The sequence below is a fragment of the Martes martes genome, assembly GCF_963455335.1.
Source record: "Martes martes genome assembly, chromosome: 7".
Taxonomy (NCBI): Eukaryota; Metazoa; Chordata; class Mammalia; order Carnivora; family Mustelidae; genus Martes; species Martes martes.
The window spans coordinates 99,214,312-99,229,792 of record NC_137894.1 but is presented as its reverse complement, the minus strand read 5'-3'; the positions used below and the strand labels follow the sequence as shown (position 1 = coordinate 99,229,792).

General features: G+C 36.0%; 1 protein-coding gene across 3 annotated transcripts in view; it reads right to left on the bottom strand.

Moving 5' to 3' along the window:
* Window positions 1-1,943: 1,943 nt before the first annotated feature.
* Window positions 1,944-15,481, bottom strand: part of STYX (serine/threonine/tyrosine interacting protein) — a 42,786-nt gene continuing 29,248 nt past the window's right edge. Inside the window, exons 10-11 of one of the 3 annotated variants that reach the window (XM_080807726.1) lie at window positions 7,014-7,107; window positions 1,944-4,834 (exon numbers count right to left, since the gene is read on the bottom strand). In XM_080807726.1, the coding sequence (XP_080663852.1) occupies window positions 4,761-4,834; window positions 7,014-7,107 (168 nt within the window). In that variant the 3' untranslated portion in view covers window positions 1,944-4,760. The remainder of the gene's footprint in view (window positions 4,835-7,013; window positions 7,108-15,481) is intronic. The other 2 variants (XM_080807727.1, XM_080807728.1) reach the window with 2 other exon arrangements.

Sequence of the window (15,481 nt, the reverse complement as noted above, 5' to 3'; positions counted from 1 at the left end):
TTTTGTGTACTCTTTGTAAAATTAACTGAGAAGGTAAAGACCAACCACTTTTTATCCCTCTGATTGACACCTACCTCAACTGGATTTAGGATTTCTCTCCTTGGAGTAAGAAGCTAAAGTAGGCTTTCTAAAACAACAAAAACCCTTCACCAGTAGAGGGTGCACGACCTCCCTGCTTATGATCTATGCATATGAAGTGATCTGTCCTAGTGAAAGCAACAAACCTGCTTTTCAGCCAGTTTTGCCTTTGCAGGAGTCCTACAACCTTAGCATGATAGTAGCTTTATTAGGTATATTCTGGTAATTAAAACCCATGTTAAAAAAAAATAAGCCTAGTAGAAGGCAAAATTAAATGCTTTATCTTTCTTATTTCTGAACAATTTTAAGTAAAAAACAAGGCTGGTATTTAAATAAATCCCTTCAGTGCCCTTAAGGTCTTCTCTTAAATCTTTCCTACAGGAAATAGTCATAAAGTATAGTAATAAAAGTTGTTTCACTGAGCAAAATGGTGATCTATATTTAGCTTTAGTTATTAGCCAGAGTATGTTTAAAATTTTCTAAACCATACTGAGTAAACTTGAGTACAGAGAAAAAGCATAAAACATTTCATAATACATAAACTATATATTCTATTTTAAAGCATTATTTGCTTTTGAAAAGGTTGAATGAAGTGACAGTTGTGATTTTAATCATGCCTCACATGTTTTGTATATTTATATTTCCCTGACTCTTAAGATGCACATTTTTTTACACTAACATTTTAGAAATCAGGATGCATTTTATGATCCATGGCTCGCCAGTTTATTCAACAATATTTTGCCTTTTAGTGGTATGTAAAATAATAGTGTAGTGATAGCATCTTGGATTTGATGAAAAATAGTATGTAGGTAGGCTGACAGGGAAGATAGTACTGTAAAAGCAAGAAGTATTTTTTTTTAATGGGCTAGAAGCTGCTCTGTGGATGACCTATATACCCTTTGCTTCAGACATGAATTCCCTCACTTCCAAATCCAGATCTGTTCAGCTAATCCTTAGAAATATTCTTGAGCTAAAATGCAGACCTTGCCCGAACTACTGACCATTACTTGGGTGTGTGTTTGCGTGACCACAGCATATTGGAAGATACCCAAGTCCCATGTTCATTCATCCTTCTTTATCTGAGGTAGTAAAACTGGGTTACTTTTACTTAAAAAGACAACAATCTAAAGAAATTCTGAGGCATAAGTAGTATAAATGAGCATTTCAATCTTTTTGAGGTATAATGGCACAACAGTTTTAATACAACCACCAGTCTTCACAAAATAATTTTAATACTTTGTGCCTGGGCTAGCAGCATCTTGCACTGTGACATTCCTATACATACATAAGCATTTTATCCAAGTACAAATGTTAAAAGCAGGGTAACTTAAGCAATTGCCTATACAAAGGTAAATAGACACTGTAGGTTATTTTTCTTGAATCATTTTTGCTGCATAGTAAATTGCAATTACATGTCAGTATAATGTTACTGATCTATAGAATACACTTTGAACTGTGAGGTATGGCAACTCCCTATGAGAGAGCTAACATGTAAACCTGAATATTTTGATTTTTTTTTTTTTTTAGCTGCCATGGATGGGTAAGACAAAAAAATCCAGCATTCAAAGATTCTAGAAACTTTCTAATCAATAAAAATAAAATAAAATCTTTTAGTAATTCTCAGCTATTTCCTATCATTTCCATATTGGAGCATTGTTGAATGGACAAAGATAAAGTAAATACTGAAGTGAAGCTAAGTTTGTTATGGAAATATGGGTTAAACCAGTTACTAAAAAAAAAAATCCGCCAGGTAACTGCTCATTTACTTTACATCAAGTTGAGATCCTGATATATATATATATATATATATATCATATATCAAGATATATATATATCAAGATATATATATATACACACACACACATATATGCATCCCAACTTTATAATTCAAGATTGCAGTTAAATACTTCTAATTCACTTGAATTACCATGGTAATAAGACAATTAGAACCTTATATTTTCTTTAAAAGGACATGCTTAACATTTTCTGACATTACTTCTAAACTCAGATGAAGCACAAATTCCGCCCCCCAAAACAAATATTCTGCTTTAAAAGTTAAACACTTGAGAATTGGTAGCAGAAGCTATCCCAGTTTAACATTTCCACCACAGAGACAAATAAAGGTAACTGCTGTATAAACACCCAATGGATAAGAAATTAACATTAATTAACTAAAATTAGAAAGTAAGAATTCTGTCGTTCTAGTTTGAATATTTTCAATATTTGTTTCATACTTTTAAAGTGGGACAGTAAAGAAGTTTTCCTGTTTTGCTGCAATTTCAGCTTAAATTCTTGCCCAGATTACATATTTAAAATTGGGTGCTATATCACTCATACATTATTCAAATGTTTTAGAAAATAAATCATGATTGGTTAAATGTATTATATGTAACTATCACAAAACATTCGTAGAAATAAAAGGATTTCAGAAATGGAACCAAATAGAAGAAAGAAGAGCTACCAGAACTGGCTGAATATTAGGTGGAAGAATGGATCCAAGGTAAAACAAACTTGGGGTGTTCTCACATGAAAAAAAAAAAAAACTTCATGTTTTGTCCCCATTAGTACTGTACTCAAGAAGATGATAGTCTCTTTTCCTAGTGTTCAAGAGACAGTCTTTAATATACAGTGCTGGGCAGGCACTTTAGTGACAACATAAAAATTACAGTGGTTAGAAAAAGTGGAAGATTACCAGCTTTAAATTAATAAATGACCAAATCTGTATTTTTGGCCCAACTACTAGAGAGGATATGTGTATTTAAGAAACTAATTTTAAAAATCTTAACTCCCTCATTTTAAAACCTAAGTGTACTATAACAAAGATTCTCTTAAGCCGAGTTTCTGTCAAATGAAGAAGCATCATAGATACTAGATTCCATCTGGCACTTTGCCACGTGGATTTTCTGAACACAATGCAAATCTTGACTCTAGGACTACCACACCAAATGACCTAATTACACAACAGAATACAAGACTACAATGGGATTAATAATAGGCTGTTTTCAGGGTAGTAAAACAGGGGAAGGGAATCAGAAGAGGAATACCATCTGGGTCAACAGGAATTAACTCAATAAAGCAATTTTAATTTCCAATCTCCTGTTACGCTGGATTAAAAAAAAAAGCTCCTAACTGTATTATATTACATTGCAGGGAAAAAAGCAAAGAAGTAACTTCGTGTAATGGGTTACCTTGCATAGTACCTATTGGTACCAAGGGAACGTATGGAAACCATTCCCATCAGTAAAGCACCTCAAGAGAGGACTGAGAAAAGTGAGATATAAACGAGTTTTGTTTGTGCTACCCTAAATCAACTATAAAAAGTTAAAAACACTCCTCTCCTTCTTCATGGCATACTTAAAATAGCAAAAATGTTTTCTTAGAACAATCTTTATACGTATAAATAAAAATATGGAGAATTAAGGATCCATAAAGTGACTTTGCTAATGCAAATTATGGGGGAAATTTGGATTAACTCAACGTGAAGAATTAAAACACTAATTTTAAATACAGTGAAGTTTCCCACAAACCACTTTCTCCAATAAATGCATCTTCAAAGAAAAGCTGCTGAGCCAGAACAACCTCACAGAATCATTAAGACAACATAAAATGAAGAAGTAAATCTTCCATATTCCAAATAATTTACTGAGGTTTCCTTAAACCTCTGTTTTAACTTAGAGTTAAAGAGAAAAAGAAATTACAGAAAAATGTTAAAAATGTTGTACTGTTCTACATACTAATTTAAAGGTTGTGTAGATTTATTTTTTTATTGATGCAAGGCACTTTTCTTTTTTGGGCTTCATTTAGAAACAAAGAATGCTACATTGGTTACTCAGAACTATTTTGGACAAAGAAAAAATGGGCTAAACAACTCTAGAAAGAGCAAACACAACATTTGGCTTTTAAAGAAAAAAGGAAAGTGACTCAAAAGTCTAAAACTCCTAGTTTTTTAGTATTACCAAGCAAAATGTCTTCCGTTGTTCATTAAACTTTTTTTTTCTACAGAATAAACAAATTAGGAAGAGAAATGGAAGCAATACTTGGATCATGTTAAAGGAAGAGTTAGCTAATGTCATGATTCAAAGATTATTAATAAGGTATTAAGTTTAAAAAAAATAAAAGGGTAATGAAGCTACTAAATTACACTAAAACAGAAATGTGGCAGATTCCTGCATTTGTTAATGTTTCCATAAGAGGTTCCATCATAAAAGTGAACTGTAAAATTATTTTTAAAATGTAATATATAGAACACAAAGTGAATTAGCAAACTTTAGGAAATTCTCTTGTTATAAATTACCCAGATTTTATAAACAAATCCCCCCTAACTTGCATTTTGTTTAAAGTAATAACTTTATATTCTACAAATAAATTTCAAGTATGAAAAGTGCATTATTGCAATAACACCTCTTTGCAAGTCCAAAATTCTTGGTTTATAATAAAACTGTAAAGTGTTAAAAAAAAAAAAAGAAAAAAAAGAAGAAAGGAGTAAAACCATCAGTGCCATCTATTGCAGAAGTCCAACATCTTCTTAAAATGTCGCTCAACAAGTTGCAGAGAAACACGCCTGAAAGCAACATACAATTAAAAAAAAAAAGACTTGTGTTTTTACCATTTTACATTATTATTGTCTCTAGTATTTCCTCCTTCCCAAACAGAAATTCACATCCTCTCTAATGTTGCTCGAGTCAGCCATTCTGTGCAGTCGCCACTTGCATGGTTCCAAAATCATCTTCTTCTTCATGTGTTCTCTTCAAACTGCCTAAAAATTATTGCACAAATATAACATATAATGGGAACTTAAACTCATTTGTTAGAATGTTATAGCTAGTAAAACTTCATTTTCATAAAGCGTTGCTATGTATATGCACTATGAGAATTCCATGACTGAATTTTTAGTAAAATATTAATAAAATCTTTTGTTATAAATTACTAAACAGCTTTTATCTTCATTATGGGATATATTTCCCCTCTTGAGAATTAACTATGTTTTAGGTATTATAAATAACAATCATTCTTAAAACAGTTTGAAAACAGAATTGTTAGAGAGATAATGGTACCCATATGTTTGGTTACCAAGTTTTTTAGCTACCATAAACCTATGACAAAATTTAAGAGATTAATTTTGTATTTGTACAATTTTATTTTGTAGATATAATTATTTTTGCTTTCATAGACACTGCTGAAAATATTTCTCCACTGAAGCTGTGGTTTTATGACAAAGAAGTCTAGAGCTGGGAGAAAAGATGGCATGCAGCAGATAAAGAAGAGACTTTATCTACTTGTGACATCACAGTCTGCTAGTACAGAAATTTCTCACATAGAATCAAAGGTATCACTATATGACCAATAGTTAAAACAAAAAAATTTGAGTCTCAGTGGAGGAAAACTTGAGGGAACAACTAAACTGGCAAAGGATCTGCCATATTATCTCCCTAACAATGGCACAGGCTTAAAGTTATGCCCGAAAGGTTGTGCTAAATCATGGTAATAATGTTAATTCAGAGACTGCATTCTAACATGAAACTAACATTTCACTGTTAGATTAATTTTTTAAAAAAGGGGGGGTATATGGTATCAAGACAATGGAATAAAGCAGAAAATATGCTAGCCATAAAGCTAAATACAGCTGCTACGCTGAATTTCAGATGAAATGCTGTACTTGCAATCTAGAAGAGCTATGAGACATAAGTAACTAATGCAAAGCAGAAAGTGAGGAGGTACAAGTAAAGCTCTCTAGGAGTTTCAAATAACTAGGGATTGGAGGAAGATTGTTAATCATCATTTCTGTTGAAGGCATAACATGTAAACTAAGTTTTTAAGGATAGAGACACTGAATGCTATGCATTGTTGGAGAAAAGACACAAATGAAACCATTAGTTCAGTTTTCTGGAGTGCCTATATAAAGAGGAACACTGAGAGATACCAAGATCAGAAACACCTTACTTACACTATGATGCTCTGTGTTTTCTTTTGTAGGAATTAAACCAATGAAGGATTTTGTACAGGAAAAATACATCAGAACTATCTTTTATGAAAATAAATCTGGCTACAATGTATAGAACAGACCAAGTAAGAGTTTGGATAGGAGGTCAATATGGACCTGAAATAGAATGAGATTCCGTAAAAAAGAAAAGAGACAAACAAGGGTAGCAAGGTCTTAGAAAAGGAAGATAGAAGATTTTGAGACCATACCTGGATCATTAACTTTGAAAATACTCTTTTTGGGGGGAGGGGAAGGGAGTACTCTGACATAAGGAAGAAAGGGAGAAGGGATTCAAATACGATGAGAAAAATGGGTAGTTCACATTAGTCACCCAACTTAACCTGAAACACACTTTTATTTATTAAACAGCTTTTATTTTTATTTTATTTTTAATTTTTTTTAGAGATTTTTATTTATTTGACAGACAGAGATCACAAGCAGGCAGAGAGGCAGGCAGAGAGAGAGGAAGGGAAGCAGGCTCCCCGCTGAGCAGAGAGCCCGACGAGGGTCTCCATCCCAGGACCCTGGGACCATGACCTGAGCCGAAGGCAGAGGCTTTAACCCACTGAGCCACCCAGGTGCCCCAACAGCTTTTATTTTTATTAAGATCACCTGAGTGTATTTAGAGGCCCTTCTCCAGATCCTTATTATTTTAATCTTTACAGCAGTTATACTACTTAAAGACTTAAACTAAACCAAGTAGAAGTTTGATCTTCCAACTAACATATTCTATTAGCCACCTACAGTGCTGTACACACAGCAGAAGCTCAATATAATATACACATATTCTTTATAAAATTAATTTGCAGTTATCTTGTGTGAAATTCAATTATCTACCCAAAGCTTTCTAAACAATTTAAACTGTTCAGTATAACTTGTAAAGAGCAAAAGGTGCTTTCTACTTCATATCATCATCTTTCTGTCCAACCTTCTCCAAAATGACAAATATCCTTACCTGTGGGTCCAGAATGAACAGATAATGACCTTTCTATCTGGAGTGGTGACATCATCTGTATTGTTAATTTTGCTAGGTAGATGGCTTCATATTCCTGAAAAAGATTTAGTTAACTTGAATGTACATTTAAATTCTGGGGTACCCAAAAGAGTGATTAATGTGTACACTATTGGTATTAGTTTATACTGAAATATCTGTTGCCATATTGTTGTAAGAGAAATGCAAGTTTAGGGGTACTTGGGTGGCTCATTCCATTAAGCAGTGGACTCTTGGTTTCACCTCAGGTCATGATCTCAGGTTTGTGGGATGGAGCCCCCCATCAGTACAGTCTGCTTGTCCCTCTCCTTCCCCCTCTGCCATTCTTCCCATTCCTCTCAAATATTTTTATAAAGAAGAAATGGAAGTTTAAAATTCCTATCTCTTAAAAAAATAAAATTCCTATCTCATACTTTCACATGTACTGAAGAAACTATAAATCAAGTCAGGTTATCAGCTTGAACTAGGGTATCATATACTAAACTGCTAGTCAGGCAGTATCTGTTCTCTGCCACTGGGGTGTTAGCTATATGATCTCTAATTTCCTCTGTTAAAACACACACACACCAATAACTCAAACAGGCAATCTCTTAAAATAATTGTAAAAATAAAATGAAATAAAATTCAGTAAAGATGTTATATAGTTGTAAAATACTTTTAAAATGAGAATACTATAAAGCATCTAATGGATTTAAATATCTATTTGGTTTCCTAATTCTTTAAAATTAATAGTCCTCTACTTCCAAAGATGGAAGAATAAAGGGATTTCTGTCCCTCTCCCCTTTCTGAGAAGAAAAAACAGAGAACTCCTTATCTGATGAAAGAAGGAAATATCCATTACCCTGAATATGAGAAGAATGAAAATTAGTGATTACAAATTGGTCAGAATAGTAGTTACCTTTACAAAAGGAGAAAGAGTGTTGGTGGTTAGGAAGGGGTAACACAAGGGCTTTTGGGACCCTGGCATATGTTCAATTTCTTGACCTGATTGATGGTGGTTACATGAATGTTTATTTACATTTCATGAATTTTCTGTGTATTATATTTCACAATAAAAAAAATTATCTTTAAATGGAACCAGACCAAGGTAGGCACACAAGATGCCTGACTGCAGAAATTAGGCAGAATGGGTACACTTCAAAGTACTCCAAAATAAGATGGTGGATCTAAGATAAAACTAACAAGCCCTTGCACAGTATTATAGGAACTACAAGTGGGCAGTGTGGGGATGAGCAGGGGCATATTAAGGGAAATGTGAATGCCCACACATGCCATTTTTACTAGCAGGGTGCATGTATAGTAAGATGGACGAGAAACTGGGTTGTATGTAGCCAAGTATCTGATCTTAGCTAAAAATAAAAACTAAACCAGTAATTCTCAAGCCTGGCCATACCTGAGGATCGCCTGAGGAATTTTAAAATACACATATGTTCAAGTCCCACCCCTAGTGATTGTCATTTAATTGGTTTAGGTTAGGTTCCCCTGGGCATTTTTTTTTTTCTTTTAAAGACTTTATTTATTTGAGAGAGAGAATGAGCTTGAGAAGTGGGAGGGTCAGAGGGAGAAGCGGGCTCCCTGCTGAGCAGGATCCCGGAACCCGATCCCAGAACTCCAGGATCATGACCTGAGCTGAAGGCAGTCACTTAACCAACTGAGCCACCCAGGCGTCCCGTCCCCTGGGCAGTTTTAATGTGCATGCTGTTTATCAATACCAACAAGAAAAACGTGTGACCTAAGAGGCTCTGCTTCTTACTCATTGAGTTAAACCACCAGAGAAAAGTGTTGGTGAGAAAGACTTCCAAAACAAGTGGGAAATTAAAGCTATTTGCCTTTCCCAACCACTATCCAGGTTGTCTCCCACCATTCTATTGTTAGGCAAATAGCTGTTCTAAAAAGAATACTTCCAGTTCAAAGATGACCAATAATCAAAAAGGAACCATTGTAGGTTTTAGCGTAAAGATGTCACAAGGGGAAAAAAGCAACTTTACAACCAAAAGTCACATTAAGGACAGTGTCAAAACTGTACCAAGAAGCAGATAAAAATGATTAATTCTTCATGAAATCAATGAATAGGGCATTTCTTTCTTTCTTCTTCTTTTTTTTTTTTTTTTTTAAGATTTATTGAGAGTAAGAGAGAGAGAGTGAGCATGCAGGAGCAGGGGGGAGGGGTAGAGAGAGAAGCTGACTCCCTGCTGAGCTGGGAGCCCCATGTAGGACTCAATCCCAGGACCCTGGGATCATGACCTGAGCCAAAGGCAGATTATTTAACTGACTGAACCACCCAGATGCCCAATGAGCATGGCATTTCTGAAATGAGTTGAAAGAAATAAAAAGGACTCATGGAAGAAATGTAACATAACAATGAAAGAGATGACATACTAACCATCAGCTCAATGGGAGAGAAAAAAAATAAAAGCACAGAAATAATGAATATAACAGAATCAACAAAGAATAGACCAACTATCCAATCCAGGAATAATATCAATTTTCCCTTTTCTCCTTGAAAAGGTCCAAACAGCAAGTATGCTATACTTCCTATCATTTTAGAAAACAAACAAAAATCCTAATAACCCTAGTTTCCTCTCTAGCTATGGTCACTTCTGTTTCCCCCTTTGAAGTGTAATTCCTAGAATTATCTATTCTTCCTGTTTACATTCCTCTCTTCCCATTTTCTCTTGAACTCTGAGCAATTATGTTTATCCTCCCCCTTCCATAAAATGTTTGTCAAGGACACCAACGACCTCATGTTCCTAACCTAATGTCAATTCTCAGCCCTTATCTTCTTTAACCTATTATCAGCTTTTGATATAGTGAAACACTCCCCATTCTTTTTAAGATTTATGTATTTATTTTGAAAGAGAGAGTGGGGGGGAGGGAAGTAGAGGGAGAGAAACTCAAGCAGACTCCCCACTGAATGCTGAGCCTGACGTAGGGCTCGACCTTATGACCCATGAGATCATGACCTGAGCCAAAATCAAAAGCCAGGTGTTTAACCAAATGAGTCACCCAGGTGTCCCCATTCCCTCCTTCTTCAAACACTTTCTTCACTTGACTTCCCAAACAAGCCACCCTGATTTTTTTTCCTATCTCACTGGCCATTCTTTTCAATCTATTCTACTAATTTCTCATCTCCCCACCCTCTACATGTTGGAGTGCATTAGGATCTGTTTTGAAAATCTCTTCGTGCACTCCCCTAGTGATCTTACCTAGTCTCAGGGCTTTCGACAGCATCTATATGCTGATACTCCTTAGATACATGGTTCTTTTCCATAACTCTGGTCCAACAGCCCTCTCAGCCTTAAGATGACCAAAACTGAACTCAATTTTACTCCCTTCAAACCTCTTCATGCAGTTTCTTCCATATCTTCCAGAAAGGCTTAAATCCATCCTAATCTCTTCTCTTCACATCCAATCCATCAGCAAATCCTGTCAGCTATACAGTCAAATAAATCCAAAATGTGATCTCTTCTCACCTCTTCCCCTTCTACCATTTTGGTCCAAACTAACATTTTGACTTGTAGGGATTTGGGGTTAAGAGCAGAAGCAAGTTTCCTGTTAGAAAGCAACTGCAACAATGTAAGTCAAAAGAAAATTAAGGAAACAGGCCATGCAGATATTTGGGGAAAAGCATTCTAGGGGTAGGGAGATATGAGCAAGTGCCATGACATGAGAACATGCAAGTATTTTCAAGGAATTATAAGAAGGTCAGTGTGACTAGAACATACATAGTAAGCAAATGGGACAGTAGGAGATTAGAACTGAGAGGTAAAGAACTACTTTATGTAGAGATTAATAAGCCATTATAAATAAGGCCTCTGGCTTTTAAGTGGAGGAGGAGTAACTCCTTGTAATAAGATTCTGCCTATGGTGCCGAGTATACTGTGTTGAATACAGGATACTGTAAATTTCATAAGAAATACAGACTTTAAAACACAAATTGATTTGAATAAATGGAATATATTCTTAGGAAGACTAAAAATGTAAAGGTGTCAATTATTTTGAACTTTGAACATAATAAGAACTTAAAAACTATGGGGCTCTTTCCAGCAAAGTTCACACCTAAAAGTAAATGTTAAGAACTTGCCAGGAAAATTCTAGCAAGAATATTAATGAAGGAATCTTGAGTTTGCCATAAATTATTTATATAACACAGCATTTTAAATTGTTTGATACAGTTACAGTATTAAGCAGAGCAATGGAACAGAATACAAAGCCCAGAAACAGACCCAACTATAGATCAGAATTTGGTATATAATAAACATGGCACTTTAAATCAGTTGGCTAAAGGCAGATTACTTAATATACAAAAAGCTCTTATAAAACAAAGAGAAAAAAGACCAACAATCTTATAGAAGAATGGGCAAACCACAGGAGTCGCCACTTTTATCACCATGATGGCAATGATCAGAAAATCTGATAAAATACTTTTGGCTATTGATACCGAACAGGAACTATTAGGAAACAGGTACTCCTTGTTTCCTGGTGGTTTACTTATTTCAGCCTTTTTAAAAGATTTTATTTATTTATTTGACAAAGAGAGAGAGAGAAGCAGGGAGCAGGGAGCCTGATGTGGAGCTTGATCCCAGGACTCTGGGATCATGAGCTGAGCCGAAGGTAGACACTTAATCAACTGAGCCACCCAGGCGCCCCTATTTCAGCCTTTTTAAAGACTGTTTGGTAACATTAAATTTCAAATGCCTCTGACCTGGCAATTCCACATTATACATATAATCATACAGGTACATTTGCAGATATAAACAAAGATGTACCTACCAGTATACTTCTCCCAATATTATTTATAATCATGAAAGGCTAGAAATAACCTAAAAGGTTTATGTATATGGAATCATATGAAGTTGTGATGTATACATATTTGTACATAGGCATATGAAAAGATTATGCAGTTAGACTTGTATATATATTGCTGAACTTTTTAACATGCATTTTTTTATTACTTTCTCAAATACAAAAATAAATGTAAAAAGACAATTTTTACATTTGAGCCAGAAGGCAGACACTTAACCAACTGAACCACCCAGAGGCCCCTGAGACAATCCATTTTGTAATGCTCTTCATGTCTCAATGTGAGACATAAAGGACATTCTTCAATTTTTGATTTTCCTTCTTGGAAAAAAATAAACTAGTTTAATCAGATATTTCACAGGTTTATCTTACTGTCTTTTGAGTATATCTTCTGCACCACAAAAGTTGAAACATGGATGGATGGATGGGGTGCCTAGATGGCTCAGTTGGTTAAGCATCTGCTTTTGGTTCAGGTCATAATCTTGGAGTCCTGGGATTGAGCCCCGCATTAGGCTCCCTGCTCAGCGGGGAGTCTGCCTCTCCCACTACCCCTCCCCACTGCTTGTGCTCTCTCTCACTCTTGCTGTATCTCAAATAAAAATCTTAAAATCTGAAACACAGTACATATAAAACATATAAAATAGCATATAATTATATGTGTGTAATCATAAAAGAAAAAATTGAAGAAATTTCTATCATTTATTCTTTCATTTTTTTCATTGTTCAATTAACATACAATGTATTACTGGTTTAAGAGGCAGAGGTTAGTCATTCATCAATCTTATATAAAATACCCAGTGTTCATTACATCACATGCCCTCTTTAATGTCCACCACCCATTTACCCCATCGCCTCCACCCCATCCCCCGCAAACCTCAATTTGTTTCCTATGATTAAGAATCTCTTATGGTTTGTCTCCCTCTAATTTCATCTTGTTTTATTTTTCCCCTTCTTCCCCTATGATCCTCTGTTTTGTTTCTTAAATTCCACATATCAGTGAGATCAAGATAACTGTCTTTCTCTGACTGACTTCGCTTAGCATACCATCTAGTTCCAACCACATTGTTGTAAATGGCAAGATTTCAATTTTGATGGCTGCATAATATTCCATTTGTGTATGTGTGTGTGCATACACATCTTCTTTATCCATTTATCTGTTGATGTGCATCTGGGCTTTTTCCACAGTCTGACTACTGTGGGCACTGCTGCTAAACGCTGGGGTACAGGCACCCCTTTGGATCCCTATATTTGTATCTTTAGGGTAAATACCCAGTAGTGCAATTGCTGGGTCATAGGGTAGCTCTATTTTCAACTTTTGAGGAACCTCCATACTGTTTTCCAGAGAGGCTGCACCAGCTTACATTCCCACCAACAGTTTAGGAGGGTTCCCCTTTCTCCGCATCCTCACCAACATCTGTCATTTCCTGACTTGTTGATTTTACCCATTCTGACTGGTGTGCGGTAATATCTCATTGTGGTTTTGGTTTGTATTTCCCTGATGCTGAGTGATATTCAGCATTTTTTCATATGTCTGTTGGCCATATGGATATCTTTGGAGAAATGTCTGTTCACGTCTTCTGGCCATTTCTTAATTGGATTATTTGTTCTTTGGCTTATTATTTGAGTCTGAGTTCTTTAAAAAAAAAAAAAAAGGATCATTTATTTATTTGACAGAGAGAGACACAGAGAGAGAAGGAACACAAGCATGGGGGAGTAGGAGAGGGAGAAGCAGGCTTCCCACTGACAAGGGAGCCTGATGTGGGCCTCAATCCCAGGACCCTGGGGATCACAACCCTAGCTAAAGGCAGACGCTTAATGGCTGAGCTTAACAGCTGAGCCACCCAGGTGCCCAAGTTTGATAAGTTCTTTACAGATTTGGATACTAGCCCTTTATCTGGTATGTTATTTGCAAATATCTTCTCCCATTCTGTCGGCTGTCTTTGGTTTTGTCAACTCTTTCCTTTGCCATGCAAAAGCTTTTCATCTTGATGAAGTCCCAATAGTTCATTTTTGCTTTTGTTTCCCTTGCCTTTGGAGAGTGTCTAGTAAGAAGTTGCTGTGGCCAAGGTCAGAGGTTGCTCTCTGTGTTCTCCTCTAGGACTCTGATGAATTCCTGTCTCACACTGAGGTCTTTCATCCATTTTGAGTCTATTTTTGTGTGGGGTGTAAGAAATGGTCCAGTTTCATTCTTCAGCATATGGCTGCCCAATTTTCCCAACACCATTTTGTTGAACAGACTTTTTTTCCATTGGATATTCTTTCCTGCTTTGTTGAAGATTAGCTGACCATAGAGCTGAGGGGCTATTTCTGGATTCTCTATACTGTTCCACCGATCTAGGTGTCTGTTTTTGTGCCAGTACCATACTGTCTTGATGACTACAGCTTTGTAGCAGAGCTTGAATTGTGGATGGGATTGTGATGTCACAACATTTGGTTTTCTTTTTCAACATTCTTTTGGCTATTTGGGGTCTTTTCTGGTTCCAAAGAAATTTTAGGATTATATGTTCCAGGTCTGTGAAAAAAGTTGCTGGTATTTTGAATAGGGATTACACTGAATGTGCAGATTGCTCTAGGTAGCACAGACATTTTAACAGTATTTGTTCTTCCAATCCATGAGCATGGAACCTTTTTCCATTTCTTTGTGTCTTCCTCAATTTTTTTCATGAGTATTCTACAGTTTTCTGAGTACAGATTCTTTGCCTCTTAGGTTAGATTTATTCCTAGGTATCTCATAGTTTTGGGTGCAATTGCAAGCAGGACTGGACTGACTCCTTAATTTCTTTCTTCTGTCTCATTGTTAAGTGTATAGAAATGCAGCTGATTTCAGTGCATTGATTTTATATCCTGCCATATTGGTGAATTCCTATATGAGTTCTAGCAACTTTGGGGTGGAGTTTTTTGGGTTCCTTCCAACTTCTGGCCCCAGAGCCAAAAGCTCAGGGCCCCACTCAATGAGCCCTCAGAGAAAAGCATAAATCATTCCTGTCTCCCTGGTCTCCATCTGTATTCTGTGTTCACCCAGCAAGTGACTGAGTGTTTCTATCTCAGACCATGACCTGTTTCCAGCATCCAAACCCTGCAGACTTCTGTGGTGGGCTATCGTGCCACTCCTCCCAGGAGAGGAGTGTCTTGCTGGTTCTGCAGCTTGCTGGGCCCCTGCTCAAAAAGCAGTCACCTAACTGAGCCATGGTTTGTGGCTCACTCGCCCTGACTCTGCCCACCTCGAGGTTTATTTTCCCATATATCCTATCGGATTCACTTCTCCACACTTCCTACCTTGCAGAAAGTGGTCGCTTTTCTATTTATAGAGTTGTAGCTTTTCTTTTCTTAGATCTCCTGTTGAGTTCGCAGGTGTTCAGAATGATTTGATAGCTATTTAGCTAGATGAAACTAGGGTCTCCTACTCCTCCGCCATCCTGGACTCCTCTAACATCAAATTATTTTATCTTACATTTAACAATGTGCCTTTAACCCCTTTTTCACAGTAATGGCAGCTTTTAAGAAAATACTTAAAAAACAAAAAAGAAAATACCTTTAACTAGAAATGTAAACTTGAATTAAAAAAATCCAATTAGGAGGTGCTTTAGCTGGCTCAGTTGGAGGATCGTGCAAGACTGTTGATCTCGGGG